At 65.4% G+C, this 20,778-nt stretch overlaps 5 protein-coding genes across 32 annotated transcripts; 3 read left to right on the forward strand and 2 right to left on the reverse strand.

Moving 5' to 3' along the window:
- Positions 1–602: 602 nt before the first annotated feature.
- CUNH8orf82 (chromosome unknown C8orf82 homolog) lies at positions 603–2,311 on the forward strand. Its single transcript, XM_045895660.3, has 3 exons — positions 603–804; positions 1,411–1,459; positions 1,723–2,311. The coding sequence occupies exons 1-3, from the start codon at positions 643–645 to the stop codon at positions 2,163–2,165; spliced, it is 654 nt and encodes a 217-aa protein (XP_045751616.1). The 5' UTR covers positions 603–642; the 3' UTR covers positions 2,166–2,311.
- On the forward strand, positions 2,274–7,183 carry LRRC24 (leucine rich repeat containing 24). 3 transcript variants are annotated; one of them, XM_064587647.1, is made up of 5 exons: positions 2,448–2,584; positions 4,587–4,869; positions 5,030–5,308; positions 5,437–5,605; positions 6,255–7,183. In XM_064587647.1, the coding sequence occupies exons 2-5, from the start codon at positions 4,702–4,704 to the stop codon at positions 7,181–7,183; spliced, it is 1,545 nt and encodes a 514-aa protein (XP_064443717.1). In that variant the 5' UTR covers positions 2,448–2,584; positions 4,587–4,701. The 3 variants fall into 3 exon arrangements, with proteins under 3 accessions (XP_064443715.1, XP_064443717.1, XP_064443716.1); XM_064587646.1 differs by having other exon boundaries at positions 2,450–2,584; positions 4,537–4,869; XM_064587645.1 differs by having other exon boundaries at positions 2,274–2,584; positions 4,621–5,308.
- LRRC14 (leucine rich repeat containing 14) lies at positions 6,051–11,741 on the reverse strand. 24 transcript variants are annotated; one of them, XM_064587658.1, is made up of 6 exons: positions 11,676–11,741; positions 11,132–11,268; positions 10,971–11,016; positions 9,656–9,876; positions 8,880–9,464; positions 6,051–8,788 (listed from the first exon to the last, which is right to left on the reverse strand). In XM_064587658.1, the coding sequence occupies exons 4-6, from the start codon at positions 9,865–9,867 to the stop codon at positions 8,221–8,223; spliced, it is 1,365 nt and encodes a 454-aa protein (XP_064443728.1). In that variant the 5' UTR covers positions 9,868–9,876; positions 10,971–11,016; positions 11,132–11,268; positions 11,676–11,741; the 3' UTR covers positions 6,051–8,220. The 24 variants fall into 24 exon arrangements, with proteins under 24 accessions (XP_064443728.1, XP_045751604.1, XP_064443724.1 ...); XM_045895648.3 differs by having other exon boundaries at positions 8,880–9,481; XM_064587654.1 differs by having other exon boundaries at positions 9,656–10,009.
- On the forward strand, positions 11,660–18,286 carry RECQL4 (RecQ like helicase 4). Of its 3 annotated transcripts, XM_064587635.1 has the most exons (21): positions 11,660–12,011; positions 12,076–12,109; positions 12,194–12,294; positions 12,463–12,606; positions 12,912–13,489; positions 13,581–13,680; positions 13,752–13,878; positions 14,007–14,117; positions 14,219–14,350; positions 14,435–14,527; positions 14,607–14,743; positions 15,193–15,276; positions 15,354–15,533; positions 15,610–15,789; positions 15,863–16,709; positions 16,790–16,919; positions 17,001–17,170; positions 17,250–17,430; positions 17,513–17,660; positions 17,748–17,856; positions 17,947–18,286. In XM_064587635.1, exons 1-21 carry the CDS (start codon positions 11,928–11,930, stop codon positions 18,069–18,071), a joined length of 3,795 nt encoding a protein of 1,264 aa, XP_064443705.1. In that variant the 5' UTR covers positions 11,660–11,927; the 3' UTR covers positions 18,072–18,286. The 3 variants fall into 3 exon arrangements, with proteins under 3 accessions (XP_064443705.1, XP_064443706.1, XP_064443707.1); XM_064587636.1 differs by lacking the exons at positions 11,660–12,011; positions 12,076–12,109; positions 12,194–12,294; positions 12,463–12,606 and adding an exon at positions 12,626–12,766; XM_064587637.1 differs by lacking the exons at positions 11,660–12,011; positions 12,076–12,109; positions 12,194–12,294; ... (3 more) ...; positions 13,752–13,878; positions 14,007–14,117 and having other exon boundaries at positions 14,223–14,350; positions 15,863–16,004; positions 16,083–16,345; positions 16,427–16,709.
- Positions 18,287–18,346: 60 nt separating this feature from the next.
- On the reverse strand, positions 18,347–20,584 carry MFSD3 (major facilitator superfamily domain containing 3). The gene is made up of 5 exons (XM_045895659.3): positions 19,501–20,584; positions 19,046–19,193; positions 18,837–18,961; positions 18,660–18,769; positions 18,347–18,562 (listed from the first exon to the last, which is right to left on the reverse strand). The coding sequence occupies exons 1-5, from the start codon at positions 20,180–20,182 to the stop codon at positions 18,389–18,391; spliced, it is 1,239 nt and encodes a 412-aa protein (XP_045751615.1). The 5' UTR covers positions 20,183–20,584; the 3' UTR covers positions 18,347–18,388.
- Positions 20,585–20,778: the final 194 nt, after the last annotated feature.

The raw sequence follows: 20,778 nt of genomic DNA on the forward strand, positions 1-20,778 counted from the left end.
GGGAGAGTGGGGGAATGGAGAGAGGGCGTAGGGGGTTGGGCTGTAAGCAAGGCTGTTTCCTGGGAATGGGGGAGAGGTGATGAGCCAGGGAGGGGGCACCAGCTGGCTGTTGGGCCCCCTCTGCGCCATCTGCGGCCACCTGGGGTATGGGTCGACCCCTAAGTCCCTGCCCGTTTGCGCAGGGAGTGGGCTTTTTGTGACGCGTCCTACCCCCAACCTGCCATAAGTTCTAGGCAGAGTGTTTATTCAGTAACTAGTTGAAAATGCAGACAGCCCAGCCAAACTGGCTTTCTCTGAGGGGTACCTCGCCCACTTGCCGGCGGCCAGCCTCCGACGGCGGAGGGACAGAGCCTGCATTCCTGCCGGCGCCCCGCTCCCAGCCCGTCCCCTCGCTCCTGAATCCGCCTGCACCGCCGTATCACATCCACACCGCGCTGTCTGGAGGTCTCGTCCGCTGTCCCTTCCCCAGCGGGACAGCAGGGCGGGCCGCTCCCGCCGTCCCGGAGTCCCGTGCGCCCAGGGAAAGCGAGCTCCGCGCCAGTCCCCGGAACCCGAAGTGTGAGGCCGCAGTCGCCGGGGGATGCGTGTTCACGCAGCGCCAGCCCCGCGTGACCGGCCCGCCGCTTCCGGCGCCGGGGGAAGATGTGGCAGGCATGCGGAGCGCTCCGGACCGGCGCCCTGGCCTTGGCGCGGTCCCCAGGGACCCGGGCCTGCGGTGGAGGCGGGGACATCTCCTACACGCAGGGCCAGGCCCCAGAGCCCCGGACGCGAGAGTATTTTTATTACGTGGATCATCAGGGCCAGGTGGGCCTGGAGCGGGGCCTGGGGGGGCGCACCTGTAAGAGAGGTGGGGTCGACGGGAGGGCCCCTGCGAGGGGCGGGGTCTCTGAGGTAAGTGAACGTGACTGCTGAGCTGGGCCAACGAGCTGGAGAGATTGGGGCGTCGGGCCTCAGCCCCAGAGGGGTCGGACCCCCAGCAGCCAACCTGCCACACGCAGCTGCAGCTGCGTCTCGCGCGCTCTGCATCCCCAGATCCTGCCCCTCCCTGCGGTCCCCGGCCCTCGGGGCCGCCCTGCCTGATTTGCAAGCCCTGGGGGGTGGAAGCAAGTCCGGGAGCCTCCGCGGAGGAGGTGGCACACTTAATTAGAAACTTGAGGAAGGGAGAGGTACGGGGAAAGCATGGCAGCTCAGGCACCTGCACGGCCCGGAGTGCGGCGTAGATGCGGGAATGTTGGTAGGGCCCCCGGTTTACTTTGCACTCGTCTCTCTGCACACGGTGTGTACACACGAGCAAGGGAAGCGGACACTAGCCTCAGCTCAGGCCTGCCCAATGCCAACCCCGCCCTGGGCCCGACTCTGTCTGGCTCCCAGCTGGGACTCATGGGCAATGGCCTGCCCCTCTGTCCACAGCTTTTCCTGGATGACTCCAAAATGAAGAACTTCATCACCTGCTTCAAAGGTACTGCTGCACCCTCTTACCCACCTTCCATCTCCCTTCAGCAAGGCCCTGATGGGCTCTGCTCCCCAGCCTCCCCACTGGCCCGCCCGAAGCAGAGGACTGGGCATCCTGCGCACAAGAGCCCTGCTGTCTAGACTGAGGCCAAAGTGGTGGGCCGACAAGCGGTGCCAGCCCTTGGCGTTGCCCAGGGCAAGCCGTTTGCCTGGGGGAGTGGGGCCCCGTGTAGACTGGCATGGTAAGCAACCGCGCCCCTTCACCTCCAGACCCACAGTTCCTGGTCGCCTTCTTCTCCCGCCTGAGACCCAACCGCAGCGGTCGCTACGAGGCCTCCTTCCCCTTCCTCTCGCCCTGCGGCAGGGAGCGCAATTTCCTGCGCTGCGAAGACCGACCCGTGGTCTTCACGCACCTGCTGGCCTCGGGCCCCGAGCCCCCGCGTCTCTCCTACTGCGGCGGCGGTGAGGCCCTGGCCGTGCCCTTCGAGCCGGCGCGTCTGCTGCCCCTGGCAGCCAATGGGCGCCTCTACCACCCGGCGCCGGAGCGTGCGGGCGGCGTGGGCCTGGTGCGCTCAGCCCTGGCCTTCGAGCTTAGCGCCTGCTTCGAGTATCCGCCCGGCGCGTCCGCGCTGCCCTCGCACGTGCGCTGGCAAGGCCGCCGCCTCGCCCTCACCATGGACCTGGCCCCGCTGCTGCTCACCCCGCGGCCCTGAGCCGCAGGTGCCCCTGGCCGCCCCCCAACCCCGCGGTCCCGCCCCCCTCCCCGCCAGGTCCCGGCCGCGCATCGCTGCGCACGCGCACCCAAAGAGCGCGCCGGCCGAATGCGCGTGCGCGGCACAGGTGCACCGCGGCCGCGGCCTGCTCGGCGCTGTCCGAGGTGCTGCCGCGTCCGTGGCCTCGACCGCGAGGAGGGGTGGGGTCGCGGGCCCTTCTGCTACCTCCCCACACCTCGGGCCTGGGGCGTCCTTTGGTTTGGCCATCGCTCACTGGGGCTGGCCGGGGAGGCCGGGCCGGAGGCGCGGGGGCTCCAGTGCGCGTGCGCGAGCGGCGCCCGCCCCTCCCCCGCCCGGCGCTGCTCGGTGGGCCGCGGCGCCGCGGGCTCGGCGGGGGAGCCGCGCCGCGGGAGTGTCAGGTGAGGGGGCGCCCGACCCGAGGTCAGCGGGCATGGGGGCGGGATCGGGGGCCGTTCCGGCTCTGTACCCCACGCGGACCGAGAAGGGGAGGAGACCTGGCAGGGACCACGCCCTGCCCTGAACTGGCCCAGAACAGACCCGCGCTGGAGGGGGTGCAGGTGACATCGTGGGGGTAATCGAGGCATGCGGCTCTGGCTTCGCCCTGAGCCCGAGGGGGTCGCAGGGCTTCCTCGCCCCTCCAGTCCCCGCACAGATGGGCGCCCTGGAGACGGTGACAGCCAACGCAGAATCCTGTGTGTGACGCCCCGCCCCCTGCCCAACCGGATTAGAGGGCTGTCCGCTGGGTAAAAGGCTTTCTGGGCTGGCCTCCTCTGCTCTTCCCGCCTGGGCCCTCATCCCTGCTCAGGCCGGCCCTTTTATTCCAGTCAGTGTCTAGGGGGTGTCCCTGTGAACCGCAGTGCCTTGAATCCTAAGGAGGAAGCCAAGAAGCTCCTCTACTTGAGGACTTGCCGCTGGAGGCTGGGTGGGCAAGCCCTGGGCCAGCGCTTTGGCTCAGGGAAATGGATCCCAGGAGCCCAGAGTATGCCTTCAGGTCCTTGGCGTTCACACATATCCGGAGACACCTGGGAACTGCCTCTGCCTGGGCCAGAGCTATATTCCATTAAAACTTCTGCTGTGCCTACCTCATTTCTAGTGACTTTAAATAATCATGTGAGTTACAAGTTAGAGGAAGATATGAACAGACACCAAGGCCACTTGGTCCCTTTCCACATGACTCCCTCTTGCTAGCAGGGAGACTTGGTAAACAGGCAGGTGTTCAGAGCGGGACCCTTTGAGGAAGGGCTGGAGGCTGGATAACAGCACACCCTCAGCTTTGCTATCCCTAGTTCCAGACTAGCTGGCTTCTCGGCCCAAGTCCCCACCTTTAAAACTGGACTTACTGTGCCTGGAACTAGTCCCAGGCCTCCCCATCTCTCTAGGATCACAGATTTATGCATCTGCATAAATCCCAAACACACTATATATTCCTTCACAGTTTAGGAGGTCATTGCTCCCACAGCCCACTTGGGAAACTGCCCTAGAATCCCAGTTGGTGGCCCAAGGCCCCTCTTTTACAACCCCGCTGTTCCAGAGCCCAAAAAAACAGAAGCAACTTGCTGGGAGCCAGCAGGGAGAACATAGGTCATTTCCTATTGTGTGCCACATCCCCCAATTCTCTAACAAGTTCCCTGAGAAATACCCCTAATTCTCTGCAAGCTGTTCCACCCACTCTCACCCCCAGGAGGGCAGGGGCAGGGGCTGGATAAAGCTGTGTTTGCATTTTCCTGTGGCTGGTGGCTCCCAGATCAGTTCTGCCCCTGTGACCCATCAAGATACATCAGGTGGATCCCAGGGTCGGGGAACACAGCATGAATTCTAGGGAGAAAAGGACTAGACAATGCTGGGTCAGGGTCGGGCGAAGACAAGGACACTGGCAGTGTGGGGCCTTGGGCCTTGTGTTGGGGGCACAAGACTTCTGTTATGGACTCGGCTTTTGGAGGTCTCACAGAGAGGAGTCCATGTGGACAAGGGGAGATGTCTTCCCAGAGCCTGTTCTTCCCCTTCTAGCCTGTGCTTGGGCGCTGGGCTTCACCACCTCACCTTGCACTAGCCTCTTGCACCTTAGATTCAAGGAGTGGCCAGTTGCTAGAATGTAGAAGGAAGCCGGATCCAGACGTCCACACGCACGAGCAGGAAGCCCCTTACAGTGCCAGACGGAGATAGATGGGAAGAGAAGAGAGCTCGGGCAGGGTTGACTCTCCCCACATGGCCTGTGTAGTAAGACTAAGAACGGTGGAAATTCCAAACTGAAACCTGATGCCCCAGATCTTCATGACTGTTTTTATAAAGGAGGGAAACCAACTTTTTTTTTTGTTTAATCGGTTGCTTGCACTGATTTATAACTTTTCAGAAACTAGACACAAGGTGTGGGCCTCCATCACGTCCTTCTCTGGCTCTCAGGTGTTAGGGAGAGGCCTGCCAACCTGTGTTTCAGGAGGCACATCACATCCGGGTGGACTGTAAGAAGCCCGTCGGGAGGCCGCGGCTTCGTGGCCCGCGGCCAGTCCCGCGGGAGATGGCCCCGGGCGCGCCCACGCTGCTGCTGCTGTGGCTGCTGCGGTTCCCCGACTTCCCGGCCCGCGCCGCCGGCTGCCCGGCCGCTTGCCGCTGCTACAGCGTCACGGTGGAGTGCGGCGCCCTGCGGCTGCGCGTCGTCCCGCCCGGAATTCCACCCGGGACGCAGGTGGGCACCGCGTGGGGCCGCTGGGCCGCGGAGCAGAGGCGCCCGCGACACGGAGGGAGGGCTGTGTGAGCGTCCCGTGGGTGCTGGAGCGCCCCAGGGAAGAGGGAGACTCCCTCAGCGGCGTGAACCCCCTCCTTCCCTCCCTCCGTCCGGCCCGCAGACGCTGTTCCTGCAGGACAACAGCATCGCGCGCCTGGAACCGGGCGTATTGGCGCCTCTCGCAGCCCTGCGCCGGCTCTACGTGCACAATAACAGCCTGCGCGCCCTGGAGCCAGGCGCCTTCCGCGCGCAGTCGCGCCTGCTGGAGCTAGCGCTCACCGGCAACCGGCTACGCGGCTTGCGAGTTGGCGCTTTCGCCGGCCTGGCCCAGCTCCGTGCACTCTACCTGGCCGGCAACCAGCTAGTGCAGCTGCTGGATTTCACCTTCCTGCACCTACCGGTGAGCGGCTTAGGTGGGCAAGGGCAAGGGGTAGTGAAAGGGAGAAAAGTCAACCCAGTCTAGCCTGCTAGGAAGGGATCCTGGGTCCCAGGGCCCCTTTCCCTGATGATCTGCTGTCCTTCCTTCAGCGACTGCAGGAGCTGCACCTGCAGGAAAACAGCATTGAGCTGCTGGAGGACCAGGCCCTGGCCGGGCTCTCCTCATTGGCACTGCTGGACCTCAGCAGGAATCAACTGGGCACCATCAGCCGTGAGGCCCTACAGCCCCTGGCCAGCCTGCAGGTCCTGCGCCTCACAGGTACCTCCTTCCCCGGGGGAAGGGATCTCATGCGAAGGTTTATTCCCTGGCCACAGGGGTGGCAGTAGGAAACAGGCGCAGGTGTGGAGTGGACTTTGATTTCAGTGGCTCTGAACTGCAGACCATCCAGGAGCACTCTGGAGGGTCATGCCACCACCTGCACCATGGTAGAAGTCTGATAGGAATGGGGGTGCTGGAAGGGACACAGCTCAGGGAACTTGCCTAATGAAGACAGAAAAGGTAGAAACCCTTTGGAAGAGTTGAGGGGCTTGCACTTGCACACTTAGGGGCTTCCAGGCAGAAACTGGAAGGATGAAACTAGGGCTGGCATTCCAGGACACAGCACCTGAAGACAAGGCTGACAGGACCTGCAAGGTCTCGGTGCTATAGGATGTCTATGTGGACACCAAGGTTCCCCCAAAATAATGGGACTTGTTGCAGAGACTTCAGAGGAGTAGAGGCTTTCTTAGAAATTAGGGACCTGGAACATGCATCACAGAACTGAAGGGGGAGGGAAGAGCCTGCCCACACTCCAAGGAGCTTGGGGTCAGAGAAGAGGCTGCAGGGGCGCCCCGGGGGAGGTAGGAAGGGGGCTCCTGTTCTGGCCAACCACCCCTGAGCTACCAACCCACCACTGCTCTGCCCACAGAGAACCCATGGCGCTGTGACTGTGCCCTGCATTGGCTGGGCGCATGGATCAAGGAGGGCGGCCAGCGGCTGCTCAGCTCCAGGGACAGGAAGATAATGTGTGCAGAGCCCCCGCGCCTGGCACTTCAAAGTCTCCTGGACGTATCCGGCAGTAGCCTCATCTGCATCCCGCCCTCTGTACACGTGGAGCCGCTGGAGGTGACAGCCAACTTAGGGGACGACCTGCGGGTTGCCTGCCAAGCTTCCGGCTACCCGCAGCCCCTGGTGACCTGGAGAAAGGTGGCCCAGCCTCGCGAAGGGCAGCCACGGGCTCAGGTCCAGCCAGACGGCGGGGCGCCGCGCCCAGCCGGGCCCGGCGCCTCTGACACGGGCAGCGGCATGCTCTTCCTCACCAACATCACCCTGGCCCACGCGGGCAAGTACGAGTGCGAGGCCTCCAACGCCGGCGGCGCCGTCCGCGTGCCCTTCCAGCTCCTGGTCAACCTGTCCCGGCAGCAGCAGCTGCCGCTGGCGCCCCCGCCGCCCCCGCACGCCGGCCCCGCCAGCCACGAGCCCCTGCAGGAGGCGGGCAGCATGGCCTTCCGCGCCCTGGGCCTGGCCACGCAGACGGCCATCGCAGCCGCCATCGCGCTCCTCGCGCTCACGGCGCTGCTGCTGGCGACCCTGATCTGCCGCCGGCGGCGCAAGCGGAAAAAGGCGCCGGGGCCGCCGGGGGAGGGCGCGCTGTTCGTCAACGACTACTCGGACGGGCCCTGCACCTTCGCGCAGCTCGAGGAGCTCCGCGACGAGCGAGGCCACGAGATGTTCGTCATCGACCGCTCCAAGCCGCTCTTCGCCGAGGGCCCGACGGAGGCGGCCGCCGGGGCGGCCGCCGGGCCGGGGCAGGGCCTCCCGCTGCAGCCGCCCGCGGCCTATGAAATTCACTGCTGAGCGGGGCCCAGAGGGAGGGGCGGGCGCGTGCGGATGACGTGGCCTCGCGGACTGACCGGCCCGCGGGCTCGCCCGCGCATGCTCCAGCGCAGTCAGTAAAGGCTAGAAGCTGCGCGGTGTGCGGCGAGCCGTGTGTGGGGTCTGGGGCCCCGAGGGCGCGGCGCAGGCACCTGCGGACCCCCAGCTCTGCAGGCGGAAGTCCTAACGTGCGAACGGACGGTGGCCAAGGAGGCCCCCCACGCCCCTACCGAGGCCCTCCAGAAAAGACCCCTCCCAGGACCACCGTCACTTCTAGCTCCGCAGGGGCTGACACCGGCTCGCCAGCCTGCTGGAGGACCTGGGGCGTCCCCGAGGCGGGAGGGGCGACGGGCCGTGGAGGCGCCCAGACTGGCTGTGAGGCGGGTGGGACGCCCAGGGAAGGGGAGGCGGGCAGCGGACTGGAAAACAGCTGTTAGTTACCCAGCGGCCAGGTTGGGGGTGACAGCAGAGCCAGAGACAAGCCATTCTGACCAGTTAGGACAGAAAAAACCACCACAAATTTAAGTTCCAAACACACTGCACGTTTGTACCTTAATGACACCTTCTGGCTCCAAAGCCCAGCCAGGTGGTCTCCTGGGTGCCAGGGTAGGGAGACCCAGCTCTCCTCGAAGCAGGTCCCTGTTCCAACTTCAACCCCAGGGCAGTCTGCTCTTGGGAAGGGCCTAGAGAGAACACCCTCTCTCAGCTCACAGCTGGGACCCCACAAACATTCCAGAGAAAGGACCACAACACCAGAGGGTAGCCAAGTGCACCCAAACCAAACCTGGCCGTGCAGGCCTGGAATCCAGCCCTGAAGCCCAAGCCAGTCAGGGGAATGGGTACAGGGCAAACTGCGCATGGTGCTGCACAAAGCATAGGAAGGCTCAAAATGCCCAGGAGCAAGGAAACCCGAGACCAGTGCATCTGTGTCAGGCCTCCAACAGGGCCCCGTGAAGGCTCTGTCTACCTAAGGCAGGGAGGGATCTCCATCAGCCCTGAACACCAGGACAGCCCGGAGGTCATAGGCTGAAGTAGTCTGCAGCCAGGCGCCCATAAATGTCTGTGGTCCACAGCACATGAGCACGGCCTGAGGCCAGGAGCAGCTGGTGCAGCTCGGCCTCCACACGAGCAAACTTCTCCTCGTTGATGGAAGCCTCCAGCAGAACAGAAGCAGGCGGTGGCCAGGGCAGGCCTTCGTAACAGTCCACAGGGAAGGGGTGCACCACTGTGCGTAGCTCAGCCTGCACCACTGAATCCCGGAGGAGCTCCTTGAGGCCCGCCATGGACAGCGGGTTGCCATAGAGGCCGAGGTAGCGGAGGCTGGTGCAGCGCGTCAGCACAGGGAGCGTGGCCAGCAGCTGGGTATCGGCAAGCTGGCACTCAGTCAGCTCCAGGTGCAGCAGTGTGGCCGCAGCCGCCCGCAGCAGACCCTGGAAAGGCTCTAGTTGGCTGCCGGACAGGTCATTGCCACTAAGGTCCAACTTCTTGAGATGGACAGCATGGGGGCTCCGTGCCAGAAAGCGCAGATCCTCGGGCAGCAGGGCACAGAAGGCCAGCTCCAGGCTCTCCAGGGGGCTCTGCAGGGTGCTATAGGGGACACAGGAGGTCACAAACAGGCCGGACCAGGGGAGGGTCTCGGGAGAGGAGGAAGGGCAGGGCAGTAGTGGGGCTTGCTCACCTGAGCAGCTGGTCCAACCGTCCCGAGAGGAGAGAGGAGCCCATGCTGAGCTCCCGCAGACAAGTGAAGCGGCCCATCTGGGCCAGGAAGTAACGAAAGTTGTCCTCACCATCCACAGAAGGCTGCCTGGAGTCCCCGTGCACATAGTGCAGCCGCAGGCTGGCCAGGTGCTGGAAGCGGGCCACATGTGGGATGATAACAGACAGGCCACGCAGACCCAAGTTGTTAAAGCGCAGGTCCACACGGCGCAAGCAGCCCGCATCCAGCAGCTGCAGCAAAGCCACAGTGTTGCGCATGGGCAGGTCCTCAGCCCGCAGGTCCCGGCAGCAGAGCCGCAGGGGACTGCCTACGCTGCTTCGCAGTGCCTCCCGCAGAAACGCATACGAGGCCCGGTTCACCCGCAGGTCCACACGAACCTCCACAGGAACGGGGGCCAGCCCAGGCTCCGCAGGCCCACCCTGCTGCTGTGCTATGCAGGTGCGGGCCACCGCCGCTGTGCAGTCCCACATGCTCATGGTGCCAGGGTCCTGCTCCACGCCATCGTCCAGGAGGCCTGTCATATCCAGCACTCGCAGGGCATGCTTCCTGGGAGCACGGGTAGGCTGAAGCAGGAGACAAGGGAGCAGAGCCCACACCCACTCCCAGCCATCTTGGGACAGGAGCAACATGCCTGTTCCTGCACTGAGCCCTTGCAGTCGCCTGGAACCTCACAGGGGACACTCTCTGCACCACCACCCCCCACCCCAGGCCCTCGGGGCCCTCGGGTGAGCCCATACCTGCAGAGAGGCTGTGTGCCAGCCTCTGTCTCTGGGGTGTGGAGCCGGGCCGTCAGCCCCAGGATCACAGCCTGCATGCTCTCTGTGCTGGGGCGCTCTTGCAGCAAGGCCCGGCTGCAGTGGGCACATTCCTGCAACAGCTGCTGGAAGCTGAGCAGTGGGAAGGGCCACGTGTGCACCAGCTCTCGAAGCACAACAGTCTTCTTGTCCATGAAGGCCACCTTGAACAGCAGGGGGAAGAGCTCTCGAGGCAGCAGGGGCAGGGCCTGGCAGGCAGCTGGCTGGCACTGGAGCACCTGCCGTGTGCTCAGGAACACAAGCGTGTGCATGGCGCTGGGCCAGGCAAGAAGCCACCTGCAGGGAAGGGCCCTTCAGCGGGGAGGACAGACCCCAGGCCACCACCGGCCATAGCCTCCTCCATCACTGGTAGTTAGCAAGCCCAGCATGACACTTGGCACAGCGCTGACACTCAGTGGAGGACCGTGGCACCAAAGAGCAAGTGCTAAGTGCCTAGCACTGGGCTAAGTGGGAACAGGGACAAGACCACCCCCCACTTCCCTCCCTCCAGAAGCATGGGGCCTCTTTAGGGAAATGTAGCCATCAAACGGTACATAAATAGCACAGCATCAGACGTGACCCGCTTGCCCAGATGTGCTTTTGACGGCTACTGCTCTGCAGGACCTCCCCCCCACACACCTGTACTTGAGGCCTCCCAAATTACAAAGCTGTTTATCAAGAGACCTTCTCTTCTTCAAAAGCAGAATAGAGCTCAGGCCCTTCCCCCACACACATACAAGCACCAGAGGAGGTAGGACACTCCTAGGGGGCTAGAAGCCGCATCACAATCCGCCTTCCCACCCTCCTCCAGCTCTTGCGGGTGGTCCTTGGACAGGAAGTGGAAGCACTGATGCAGCTTAATAAATACCAGCAAAGATAAAAAGGGCTGGGACCCAGGGAACCTTGAGTCCAGACAGGCCTGACCCTCAGGTCTTAACTACTCCCGTCCAGGAGTACTGCCAAGCACGGAGGTCCCTGCAGATTCACAGAAAGACAGAAAGCAAACCTCACCCGCCAAGGTCCTTGCCACCTGTCCAAACGTCCTCTTTTCCCCTAGAGAGAACCGCAGTGAGAGACCAACTCTCAAACCCATGGGATCCGGTAGGCCCCAGGCCAGGAACTGCTCAGGTGGACAGAGTCCGCAGTAGAACGGGCATCCAAGCTAACAAGGGGCTTACAGTAAATGCCTGAGACTATGAAGTCCTTGGACATCAGCTCTACTATTGACTTCAGCAGCAGCAACAATCAGTGGACTTACTTGGGGCCACACACCTCATCCTCAAAACTGCTTCCCAGTCATACCCCTGGAAACAGATTAGAAAACTAAGATCTAAGCCTTGCCAGGCCAAGGTCACAGCCTGGGCGATGAGCTCGGGGAAGGGGGAGCAGTCTGGCCCCAGGAACCCTGCTCTTCCGGACCTCATGCACAACGTAAGTCCTTAGGGCACTGGTTCTTGAGAAGCCCCGAACGCCAACCCTCGGCCTTGCTCTGCCTGGAGACAAATCTCGCGAGGGCGATTCATACCTCGCTGTGACAGGACAGACCAACCCAGCACCTGTCACGAGAGAAAACGAAAGCAGCCAGTGTGGTCACCGTGGGAGGAGCCTCTGGGCAGTGGCCGCCGCCCCCTCCCGCCGGCGCGCGGCTCCCGGCGTTTCCCCGAAGACGCCCCCGCCCGGCTCCTCCCCGCCTCGAGCCGCGGGAGACCCTCAATGCGACGCCCTCCGCCTCCCGGACGTGATGTGCCCCTCGAAGCCGGTGCGTCGTCCCCCCGGGGCCCGAGGTCGCTCTGCCCGACGCAGGGCTCCAGGTCCTTCCCCCACCCCGCGGACGAACCGCCCGGTTCCCGCTCCCGCCTCCCGGGCGGCGGCGCCCCAAGCGCCCGTGCCTGCTTCGTGCGGCCAGGCAGGGCCAGGGGCGCACGCCGCCCCGCTGCATCTCCGGCCGGCGGCCCGCGCTCACCAGCCCCACAGCCGCTGCCACCGCCACCGGCCCCGCCTCACCGCCCGCGGCGCCCCGCCCGGCGCCTCCGCGCGCCGCGATGACGTAGACGCCACCCATTGGCCGCCCCACTAGAGCCCCACTGATTGGCTGTCCTGCTGGCGGCTGCCGAGCCGCCCCGCCTCCGACCCTGCCGTGTGCCCCCATTGGCCGGCAGCCGGCGTCGCCCTCGCGGCGGGAGATTCACGGGGCCCGGAACCCCGGGCCAGCGCCATGGAGCGGCTGCGGGACGTGCGGGAGCGGCTGCAGGATTGGGAGCGCGCGTTCCGGAGGCGGTGCGGGCGGCGGCCGGGCCAGGTGCGGGCTGCCCGGGGGCGGGGGGCTGAGGGTTCGGCCGCGGGCTGACGCGTTCCCTCCGCAGGAGGACGTGGAGGCGGCGCCGGAGGAGACCCGCGGTGAGCGCGCGGACGTGGGGCGGAAGGAGGGACGCGCGGGGAAGGAGCCCGGCGGCCCCCGATGACCCTTGATCCCACCCCCAGCGCTCTACCGGGAGTATCGCGCCCTGAAGGGGGCCCTGGGCCGGGCCGGCGGCATCGGACCTCGCAGCCCCAAGCAGTCGCTTCTCGCGACGGCGGAGGAGGTACCCAGGCCTGGACGTCCTGGCCTGCGGGTCAGGCTCCTGTATGGCAGAGCCAGGAGGAGTCGTGATCAGGCCTCTGTGGGGCACAGAACGTCGGGGGAGGACCGGACCTGGGGGGGGGCTGGGGGGCTGGAGGAGGGCTCGGACCTCCACCCTCTCTTCCTGCAGAGGCCGGAGCCCAGCTGCTGGGGGCCGCACTTGAATCGAGCTGCGACCCAGAGTCCACATTCTAGTCTTTCTGGGCCAAGTCCTGTGGGGTCTGTGCCAGACTACGGGAAGAGGCTTAAGACCAACCTAAAGGCCACCCTGCAGGTGAGAGTTACCGGTAGGCCAAGCAGGCAGTGTGTCTGTCCTGGATGCAGAGCTAGTGTCCGCCCAGGAACAGAGTCACCGTATAGCCTCTCTCGTCAATCCTTCACGCTTACGCCACTGTACCTATGTGGTCATCCGTGCTCTTCTAGCATTAATCAGGGTAAGATTCCTGAGACGGGTTCAGAGCCAACCTCAGGCTTCTCACCTTGCCTGGGGCTTCAGGGTGGACGTTCTGGCAGGTTTCAGAGTCTGTAGCAGCCCAGACACCTGAGTTCCTGCTTCCCGGTCTGTCTTCCCTCTCTCAGGCTGGGCCAGCCCTGGGCCGCATACCCCGGCCTCCACGAAGACCCTCCTCCAAGACGCCCTCCCCGGGGCCACCAGGTGCAGGGGCTGCCCCCATCTCTCCAGAAGAAGTCAGTGAGGTGCCCCTGCAGCCTCGTGGGCCCCGGCTGAGGCCAGGCCGCCTCCAGCAGCTACGGGCATCCCTGAGTCTACGACTGAGCTCCCTAGATCCTGACTGGCTACAGAGATGTCACAGCGGGGCCCCAGATTTCCTGGGGGCTGCCCAGGCCTGCCAGCCTAACCTGGGCGTAGAGGGGTCACAGCCTTTGACTTCAGGTGTGCCATCAGTCCTTGGTCACAACACTGGCCCTGAGACTCGAGCCCTACAGACGGGTGGAGTTACAGGGAGCCCCCAACCCGGCAACAGTCGAGGCAAGAAGTGGAGATGCGGGAGGGAACCAGAAGGGAACCCTGCACAGGCCCAGCAGGACAGTGGCCAAGCAGGACCTCTGCCTGAAGAAGCTGGCGCTGCGGGACATGCAGAAGACGGTCCAGGAGAACCCCTGTGGGTACAGCCCGCCAGTGGCCCCACAGCCCCCAGGTACAGAGCTTCAGCCTCCCGGTAGGGTCGCCTTGAGATGAGCCAGGGTGGGGCAGGCTTTGGGCATGGCCTGCTTGTACATCCTTTCTAGACCAGCTAACCAAAGCGGAGGTAATTACGTACGACTGAACATGAAGCAGAAACGCTACGTGCGGGGCCCAGCGCTCCGTGGCAGGCTGCTCCGCAAGCAGGTGAGGTGGCAGCAGGCACTCCCTTCATCCCTACCACTTTTTGCCTCGTGACCTTCTTTTGCGGCCCCCAGATGTGGAAGCAGAAGTGGCAGAAGAAAGGGGAGCATTTTGGAGGTGGTCAGCCCAGAGCCACAGTCAGGAACTCTTGCTTCCGGTGTGGGCAGCTAGGCCGCTCGTCATCCCAGTGCCCCCAACCAGGTGAAACTTCTACTGTGGGTGATGGGTTCCTAATACTGTTCAGAGCACACTTGTACTCTCGGGGGGAGTGGGGGGAAGCACATCTAGCTCGAACAAAAGAACCTAGCAGCTCCTTATACCTGACGCAGAGCCTACTCCGGGCCCCCGGAAGAGCAGTAAGAACGAAGAGGACGTGCAGACCCAGCTCACCTTGGAGGAAGTAGTCCAGAGGACAGGCACTGCCAGTTCTCAGCTCCCTGGTGAATGAAGGGACAGAGGGCAGGCTGCAGCTACCTGTTTTTGCTGGGAAGATCCCAGTCTAGTCTTGAGTCCCACACCACCTTTTTGTGTCCGTTTCTAGTAAGTGAGAAAGATACAGAGCCCACTGGGCCTGAGCTGTTGGTGACCATGGAGCGGTCTGTGCCCCAGGCGCACTGCCCACCCCCCTGTGTGCCACCACTCTACCCACCAGGGCCCTCGGGGCAGGTGGCAGGTGAGCAGAAGCCTACCAGGCCAGAGCCTTTACTGGGAGATGGGGGCGACTTGGGGCCATGCTGACCAACACCCGTGTCCACAGAGACACCAGCTGAGGTGTTCCAGGCCCTAGAGCAGCTGGGGCACCGAGCCTTCCGCCCCGGGCAGGAGCGTGTAGTCATGCGGATCCTTTCTGGTGAGCTTGGCTGCCGGGGAGACGAGGGAGGGCCAAGGCCTGGCCACGGACTGGCACTATTGACCCTTGCTCCCACCAGGCATGTCCACGCTGCTGGTGTTGCCCACAGGTGCTGGCAAGTCCCTTTGCTACCAGCTCCCTGCGCTGCTTTACGCCCGGCGGAGCCCCTGCCTCACGCTGGTCATCTCTCCCCTCCTGTCTCTCATGGACGACCAGGTACACTGACAGGAACCTGGGGCCCAGGCAGAAGGCAGGAACCAGTGCCTGTGGGTCCTCTGGCTCTTTTGGGCTGCTGCCTGTTACCTAATCAGAGCTGTAAAGAGCTCAGCTGTTCTCACCCCATCGGCTGTGTCGACAACTCCAGGCCTCATAGTGGCCCGAGGACAGCAGGGACGTGGCAGCTGGCCAGACATGGGTCGACCCCTAGGAGGAGCGGCGCTGGGGAGGGGGTACATCCCCAGTAGGGCCTGTCTGTTCCCGGCGCTTCTGAGCCAAGGCTCTGGGTGGCTCTGAATCCTTAGTCCTAGGCTCCACAGTCTGGGCTCGTTCTCCCTAGAGAGCCCGAGGCAGAGATGGTGGTCGCAATCAGGCTGAGCAGCTGAGAGCCGCTGGAGGGAGGGCCAGGGAAGGGTGGCCTGTAACTGGTCGTCCTCCTGGACCTGCAGGTGTCTGGCCTGCCCCCGTGCCTGAAGGCAGTGTGCATCCATTCAGGCATGACCAGGAAGCAGCGGGAGTCTGCCTTGAAGAAGGTGAGGGGCCTTACGTGGCAAGACGGGCAGGGGGGCAGACGGGCCCCTGGATGATGCTCCTGACCTTGCATCCTCAGGTTCAGGCGGCCCAGGTGCATGTGCTGATGCTGTCACCCGAGGCGCTGGTTGGGGCTGGGGCAGGGACCCCTGGCCGCCTCCCTCAGCTGCCTCCGGTCGCCTTTGCCTGTGTCGATGAGGCCCACTGCCTTTCCCAGTGGTCCCACAACTTCCGGCCCTGCTACTTGCGCGTCTGCAAGGTGAGCCTTATTCGGGTACGAGCAAGCAGGCCGGGGGGGCGGCTTGGGCATCTTCACCAGCTCCGCTCCCACACAGGTGCTGCGGGAACACATGGGCGTGCGCTGCTTCCTGGGCCTCACGGCCACGGCCACACGCAGCACCTCGAGGGATGTGGCCCGGCATCTAGGCGTGGCCGAGGAGCTTGTCCTCAGAGGGCCGGTCACCATCCCCACCAACCTGCACCTCTCTGTGTCCATGGACAGGGACCCAGACCAGGTAGGTGTGCACACCTGGGCCAGGGCAGAGGCACGGCCTCCGACAGACCCCACTGACCACCGTCACCCACCAGGCTTTGGTGACACTGCTGCGGAGTGATCGTTTCCGTGCTCTGAGCTCCGTCATCGTGTACTGCAACAGACGCGAGGACACAGAGCGTGTCGCCGCCCTGCTCCGCACCTGCCTGCCTGAGGCCCGGGACCTGGGGCCCCAAGGTGAGGTCAGCGGGGTCGTGCCCCGCGGGAGCTGCCTCAGGAACACAGTCTACCCAACCATCTGTGTCTTCCCCGCAGGCCGGGCCCCCAAGGCTGTAGCCGAAGCCTACCACGCCGGCATGTGTGGCCGGGAGCGGCGGCGGGTGCAGCAGGCCTTCATGGACGGCCAGCTGCGGGTGGTGGTGGCCACGGTGGCCTTCGGGATGGGGCTGGACCGGCCAGACGTGCGGGCCGTGCTGCACCTGGGGCTGCCCGCGAGCTTCGAGAGCTACGTGCAGGCTGTGGGCCGGGCCGGGCGTGACGGCCAGCCGGCGCACTGCCACCTCTTCCTACAAGCCCAGGTTCTTCCCTGCCCCGCTCGAGCCCACCCCTCCCCCCACCACACACACCCCAGCCGCTCCTTCACGGCCGCCGTGTCGCAGGGCCAGGACCTGCGGGAGCTGCGGAGACACGTGCATGCCGACGCCACCGACTTTCTCGCCGTGAAGAAACTGGTCCAGTGCTCGTTCCCACCCTGTACCTGCACCAGTGCCCACGCCCAGCGGCCCCCAGAGCAGGACGGAGCCGAGAGCCAGGACAGGCCCGTGGCCACGTCCCTGAGGGAGGCCGAGCAACCCAACATCGAGTGCACAGCCCGGTGCCCGGGCCACGAGCGGGCGCTCCCAGTGCAGCCGTTGGTGCAGGCCCTGGACATGCCTGAGGAGGGTGAGGAACTGGGGGCGGCGGTGGGCACGTCCCCACATGCCCACGTCCCCACGTCGCCTAAGCCCGGCCCTGCCCCCCAGCCATCGAGACCCTGCTGTGCTACCTGGAGCTCCACCCACGGCGTTGGCTGGAACTGCTGACGCCCACCTGCGCCCGCTGTCGCCTGCACTGCCCTGGGGGCCCCCCCCAGCTCCAGGCCCTGGCCCACAGGTGAGCACACGTCCCGGCCCGGGGGGCGGCCAGGGACGCGGAGCCAGGACTGCTCATCCCGTGTCCCTTCCGCTGGTGCAGGTGTCCCCTCCTGGCTGTGTGTCTGGCCCAGCAGCCACCGCAGAACACAGGAGGGGGAAGCTGTTCCGTCGAGGTCGACGTGCTGCAGCTGGCCGGCTCAGCGGGCTGGAAGCTGGCCTCTGTAGAGCACGCTCTCCGCCAGCTGCAGTGGGAGCCAGAGCCCGCGACAGGTGCGCCCTGCCCCCAGCCCCGCTCGGCCGCAGCCCTGCTTGCCGCCCGCTCGCCCGTGCGTGACAAGCTCTCTGGCAGGTGCACCTCGGGGCACGGGGGTGCTGGTGGAGTTCCGGGAGCTTGTCTTCTGTCTGCGCAGTCCTGGAGACCTGACGGCCCATGAGCGGGACCAGATCTGTGACTTCCTGTACCGCCAAGTACAAGCCCGAGAGCAGGAGGCTCTGGCCCGCCTGCGCCACACCTTCCAGGCCTTTCACAGGTGCAGGAGGGGTGGGCGGGGCCTGGGCCACCTGCACCCCTCCCCTCAGGTGAGCAGCGCTGACAGATCACTGTCACCCCAGCGTCGCCTTCCCCAGCTGCGGGCCCTGCTTGGAGCAGCCTGATGAGGAGCGCAGCGCGAGGCTCAAGGCCCTGCTCAGCTGCTACTTCGAGGAAGAGGGTTCAGGGAGCATAGAAGAGCAGCGGGGCCCAGAGCCAGGACAGGCTGGGGTGAGTGCTAGCCCCCCCGGCCTGCAGTGAGGTCAGGCTGCAGGGCGCACACACGCTCACACTCCACGACGTGCCCGCCACCCACAGATCCAGGACTGGGAGGACCAGATTCGCCAGGACGTCCGCCACCTTCTGTCCTCATGGCCAGACCAGCAGTTCTCGGGCAGGGCTGTGGCCCGTATCTTCCACGGCATCGGTGAGGGCCTAGGAGGCTGGGCTCTGACAACGGGCGGGGGCCGGGCCTGGCCCAGAGTCCTCAGGGCCCATGTGTCCCATTCCACCCCAGGAAGCCCCTGCTACCCAGCGCAGGTGTATGGGCGGGACCGGCGCTTCTGGAGAAGATACCTGCATCTGAGCTTCCCTGCCCTGATGCGCTTAGCCACAGAGGAGATCCTGCGGTGGGGCCACTGACCACCCTGCCGTGGGCGGGCCCTGCTCCCCCACATCACGGACAGGCATGCACAGGGGGCCGCGTGGCCACAGTACGGAGGGAATCAGGTGTGGCATTGCGTCAGGGAAAAGGGACATCGATGGCCATGACGACTGACTACCCTGGGCACGGCCCACCACCGGAAATGTGGGGGCAAGGAAGCCCCCAAATGCAGAATAAAAAATGCTCAAGTCACTCTTAGGGGCCTTCTTTTCTGAGGACAGCCTTGCCCATCACACACCCCAAACAGCCAGGCCACAGGCACGCTCAGCTTTATTAGGCAGGCCAGCCACCCAGCTCAGGCCAGGGTGCTGGGCGCCAGGCTCAGATACAGAATGGGCATGCCTGAGAGAGCAAGGAAGAGGGCAAAGCAGAGATGCGGCCCCAGGCTGTCAGCCAGGGCCCCGGCCAGCGTGCCCAGGAACAGCTTGCCCAGCAGCTCCAGAGTGGCCAGGAGGCTGTAGTGTGTGGCCTGCAGGGGCGAGGTGGGACGAGGTGTGAGCTCAGGTGAGGGCCTGCTTGGATCCCAGCCCTGCAGCCCCCCGGATATCCCAGCCGCACCCTCTTACCTGCAGGGCACTGGGCGCCAACCGGCTACAGTGCATCATCAGGGTGAACGTGGTGGTTGTGACCAGGCCCCCCAGGAAGTGCTGCACGCACAGGCTCAGCAAGGCTGCCCCTGGGAGGGCCGAGGTCAGCGGGGCCCAGGACACTGGACTCCTCCCCTCCCGTGGCCAGCCCCTCACCTCTCAGGACTGTACTGGAGCCCAGCCTGACCCCTGGGGTGTCCAGGTGGAAGAGCAGGGTGGTCTGGCAGGCCAGACCCCCGAGCCGGAACCCAAGCACCGACCTCAGCAGGGGCACTGGTTGCCTGAGGTGGGGAGAGGGGGCGGGTCAGGGAGGGTGGCGCGGGTCAGGTGGCAGCAGGGGGGTGGAGCAGGCGGGGAGGGCTCACCTGTGCCTGGCCAGCAGGGCCCCGCCCAGGGATGAGCCTACAATGGAGCAGAGCACAGCGCCCACGCCGTTCCACAGCCCCAGCTCTGGCGTGGAGATGCCGTGGTCCAGCAGGAGCAGCGGAAACAAGCTGCTGGCACCCTGCTCACCTGTGGGGAGAATGTGAGCAGGGGCTCCCGCCTCCCTTCAGCTGGGGCTTCAGGTGCACTCCCCTAGCCAGGCCCCTGCCCTGCCTCCGTCCTGGGGCATCAGCCAAGCTTAGGTCAGCATGAAGCAGCGTCAGAGACCCGAGGGGGTGCGGCTGGAGCTCACGGAAGCCGTGCAGCTAGAGCTGGAGAAGCTGCAGAGCCAGCCTGGGCTCCAGCCTGCAGTTAATCCCCCAGAAGGTGGCCACAAAACGGGCTCCAGGGCCCCAGGCTCCCACCCCTGCTGTTGCCTGCTCACGGCCTCGCTTACCCAACTTGTAAGTGAGCACAAAGCCTGCTGTCCACAGAGTACCGGGCATGGCCAGCAGGTGCTGCAGAAGGCACAGGCTGCGGAGGGCGGGTTCCGACGGCCCAGACGAGGGCGGCTGTTGCAGGGCCGGCGCCGCCCAGACGAGGGCAGCAGCCAACCAATAGGTAGCCGCCAGGAGCAGGAAGAGCCCGGGCCAGGAGAGGGTAGGCACAAGGGCCAGCAGGCCCCCTCCCGCCAGCACTGCCCCCAGCTTGTAAGCGACCACCTGCACTGTGTTACCAGGCCCTAGCTCAGCTGGCTCCAGGAGCTGGACGGCCAGCGTGTCCAGGGCCACATCCTGCACAGCAGCACCCAGGTTCAACAACAGAAGCAGCCCCACCACACGGACCTGCAGGCCCGCCGGGCCGGCTTCCGCGGGAGGCGAGGCTGCAAGCAGCCCGCACACCAGGCCCAGAGCAGCCGTGCTGAGCATCAGCCAGGCCCTCAGGGAGCCCCGCGTGTCCACCAGCGGGGCCCACACGAGTTTAAACAGCCAGGGCAGGTACAGCACCTTGGCCAGGCCCACGCGCGTCAGGGAGAGGCCACGCGCCCGCAGCAGCACAGGCAGCAGGCCAGACTGCAGCCCATAGGGCAGGCCTTGCACCAGGTAGAGGCCGGCCAGCGGCAGCAGCTTCCCGTGCATGGCCGGGACGCGGGGCGCCCGGGGGCTAGCGCTGGGGGGCGGGGATCCGGCCCGTGACCGGGCGGGGACGGGGGCTGCGTTCAAGGCCGGACCAGAGCCTGGAGCCGGGCGGAGCGGTTCCGGACGGTGTTTGGTCCGGTCAGGATGAGGTCAGGGGCCACACGACAGCATGGCTCCGGAGCTCGGCCAGGTCAGGGTGGGACAGGCCGGCGCCCGCGGGTCCTGGGGGCGTGCGCACTACGCAGCCGCGGGACGCGGCGGCCACAGAGCACGCGAGCCGGCCAGAGCGCCCGCCGCCCTCGGGCGCCCCCAGTGGCCAACCTGGGTGCGGCCGGGGAGCCGCGGGCACGACGGCCGCTCGCCTAGCTGGGGTCGAGCCCGCGGCCCACCTTGGACCCTCCCAAGGGTATCAGATCCGGCTCCCAGACACCCCTGGACCCACACCCTGACTTGGTGTCTCACCTGGAGCCTGGCTGCTGCAGCGTCCACCGGGTCCTCCCAGCGGCCCCCAGGGAGGAGTCGGCCTCTTAAGTGCCCGTCTACTACGGCTTCCTCCCGCCCCTGCGGCCCTGGCCCAGCCGGGGGCCCTGAAAGCC

The sequence above is a fragment of the Mirounga angustirostris genome, unplaced genomic scaffold, assembly GCF_029215605.1.
Source record: "Mirounga angustirostris isolate CCGP_5_RB_7025 unplaced genomic scaffold, mMirAng1.0.hap1 SCAF_4, whole genome shotgun sequence".
Taxonomy (NCBI): Eukaryota; Metazoa; Chordata; class Mammalia; order Carnivora; family Phocidae; genus Mirounga; species Mirounga angustirostris.

Excerpts from the sequence above, each read along its gene's own strand:
- MFSD3 (XM_045895659.3), bottom strand. The coding sequence starts at position 20,182 with ATGCACGGGAAGCTGCTGCCGCTGGCCGGCCTCTACCTGGTGCAAGGC. Across the intron at positions 19,194-19,500 it reads TGTGCTCACTTACAAGTTGG|GTGAGCAGGGTGCCAGCAGC; the intron begins GTAAGCGAGGCC and ends TTCTCCCCACAG. Across the intron at positions 18,770-18,836 it reads CTCCAGTACAGTCCTGAGAG|GGGCAGCCTTGCTGAGCCTG; the intron begins GTGAGGGGCTGG and ends CGGCCCTCCCAG.
- RECQL4 (XM_064587635.1), top strand. The coding sequence starts at position 11,928 with ATGGAGCGGCTGCGGGACGTGCGGGAGCGGCTGCAGGATTGGGAGCGC. Across the intron at positions 13,490-13,580 it reads AGTGGCCCCACAGCCCCCAG|ACCAGCTAACCAAAGCGGAG; the intron begins GTACAGAGCTTC and ends CATCCTTTCTAG. Across the intron at positions 14,118-14,218 it reads TGCCAGTTCTCAGCTCCCTG|TAAGTGAGAAAGATACAGAG; the intron begins GTGAATGAAGGG and ends GTCCGTTTCTAG.
- LRRC14 (XM_064587648.1), bottom strand. The coding sequence starts at position 11,651 with ATGCAGCGGGGCGGCGTGCGCCCCTGGCCCTGCCTGGCCGCACGAAGC. Across the intron at positions 11,269-11,601 it reads TGCCTGGCCGCACGAAGCAG|GTGCTGGGTTGGTCTGTCCT; the intron begins GCACGGGCGCTT and ends CTCTCGTGACAG. Across the intron at positions 9,482-9,655 it reads GGCACACAGCCTCTCTGCAG|CCTACCCGTGCTCCCAGGAA; the intron begins GTATGGGCTCAC and ends CTCCTGCTTCAG.
- CUNH8orf82 (XM_045895660.3), top strand. The coding sequence starts at position 643 with ATGTGGCAGGCATGCGGAGCGCTCCGGACCGGCGCCCTGGCCTTGGCG. Across the intron at positions 805-1,410 it reads ACGTGGATCATCAGGGCCAG|CTTTTCCTGGATGACTCCAA; the intron begins GTGGGCCTGGAG and ends CTCTGTCCACAG. Across the intron at positions 1,460-1,722 it reads CTTCATCACCTGCTTCAAAG|ACCCACAGTTCCTGGTCGCC; the intron begins GTACTGCTGCAC and ends CTTCACCTCCAG.
- LRRC24 (XM_064587645.1), top strand. The coding sequence starts at position 2,274 with ATGCGCGTGCGCGGCACAGGTGCACCGCGGCCGCGGCCTGCTCGGCGC. Across the intron at positions 5,309-5,436 it reads TCACCTTCCTGCACCTACCG|CGACTGCAGGAGCTGCACCT; the intron begins GTGAGCGGCTTA and ends TCCTTCCTTCAG. Across the intron at positions 5,606-6,254 it reads GCAGGTCCTGCGCCTCACAG|AGAACCCATGGCGCTGTGAC; the intron begins GTACCTCCTTCC and ends CTCTGCCCACAG.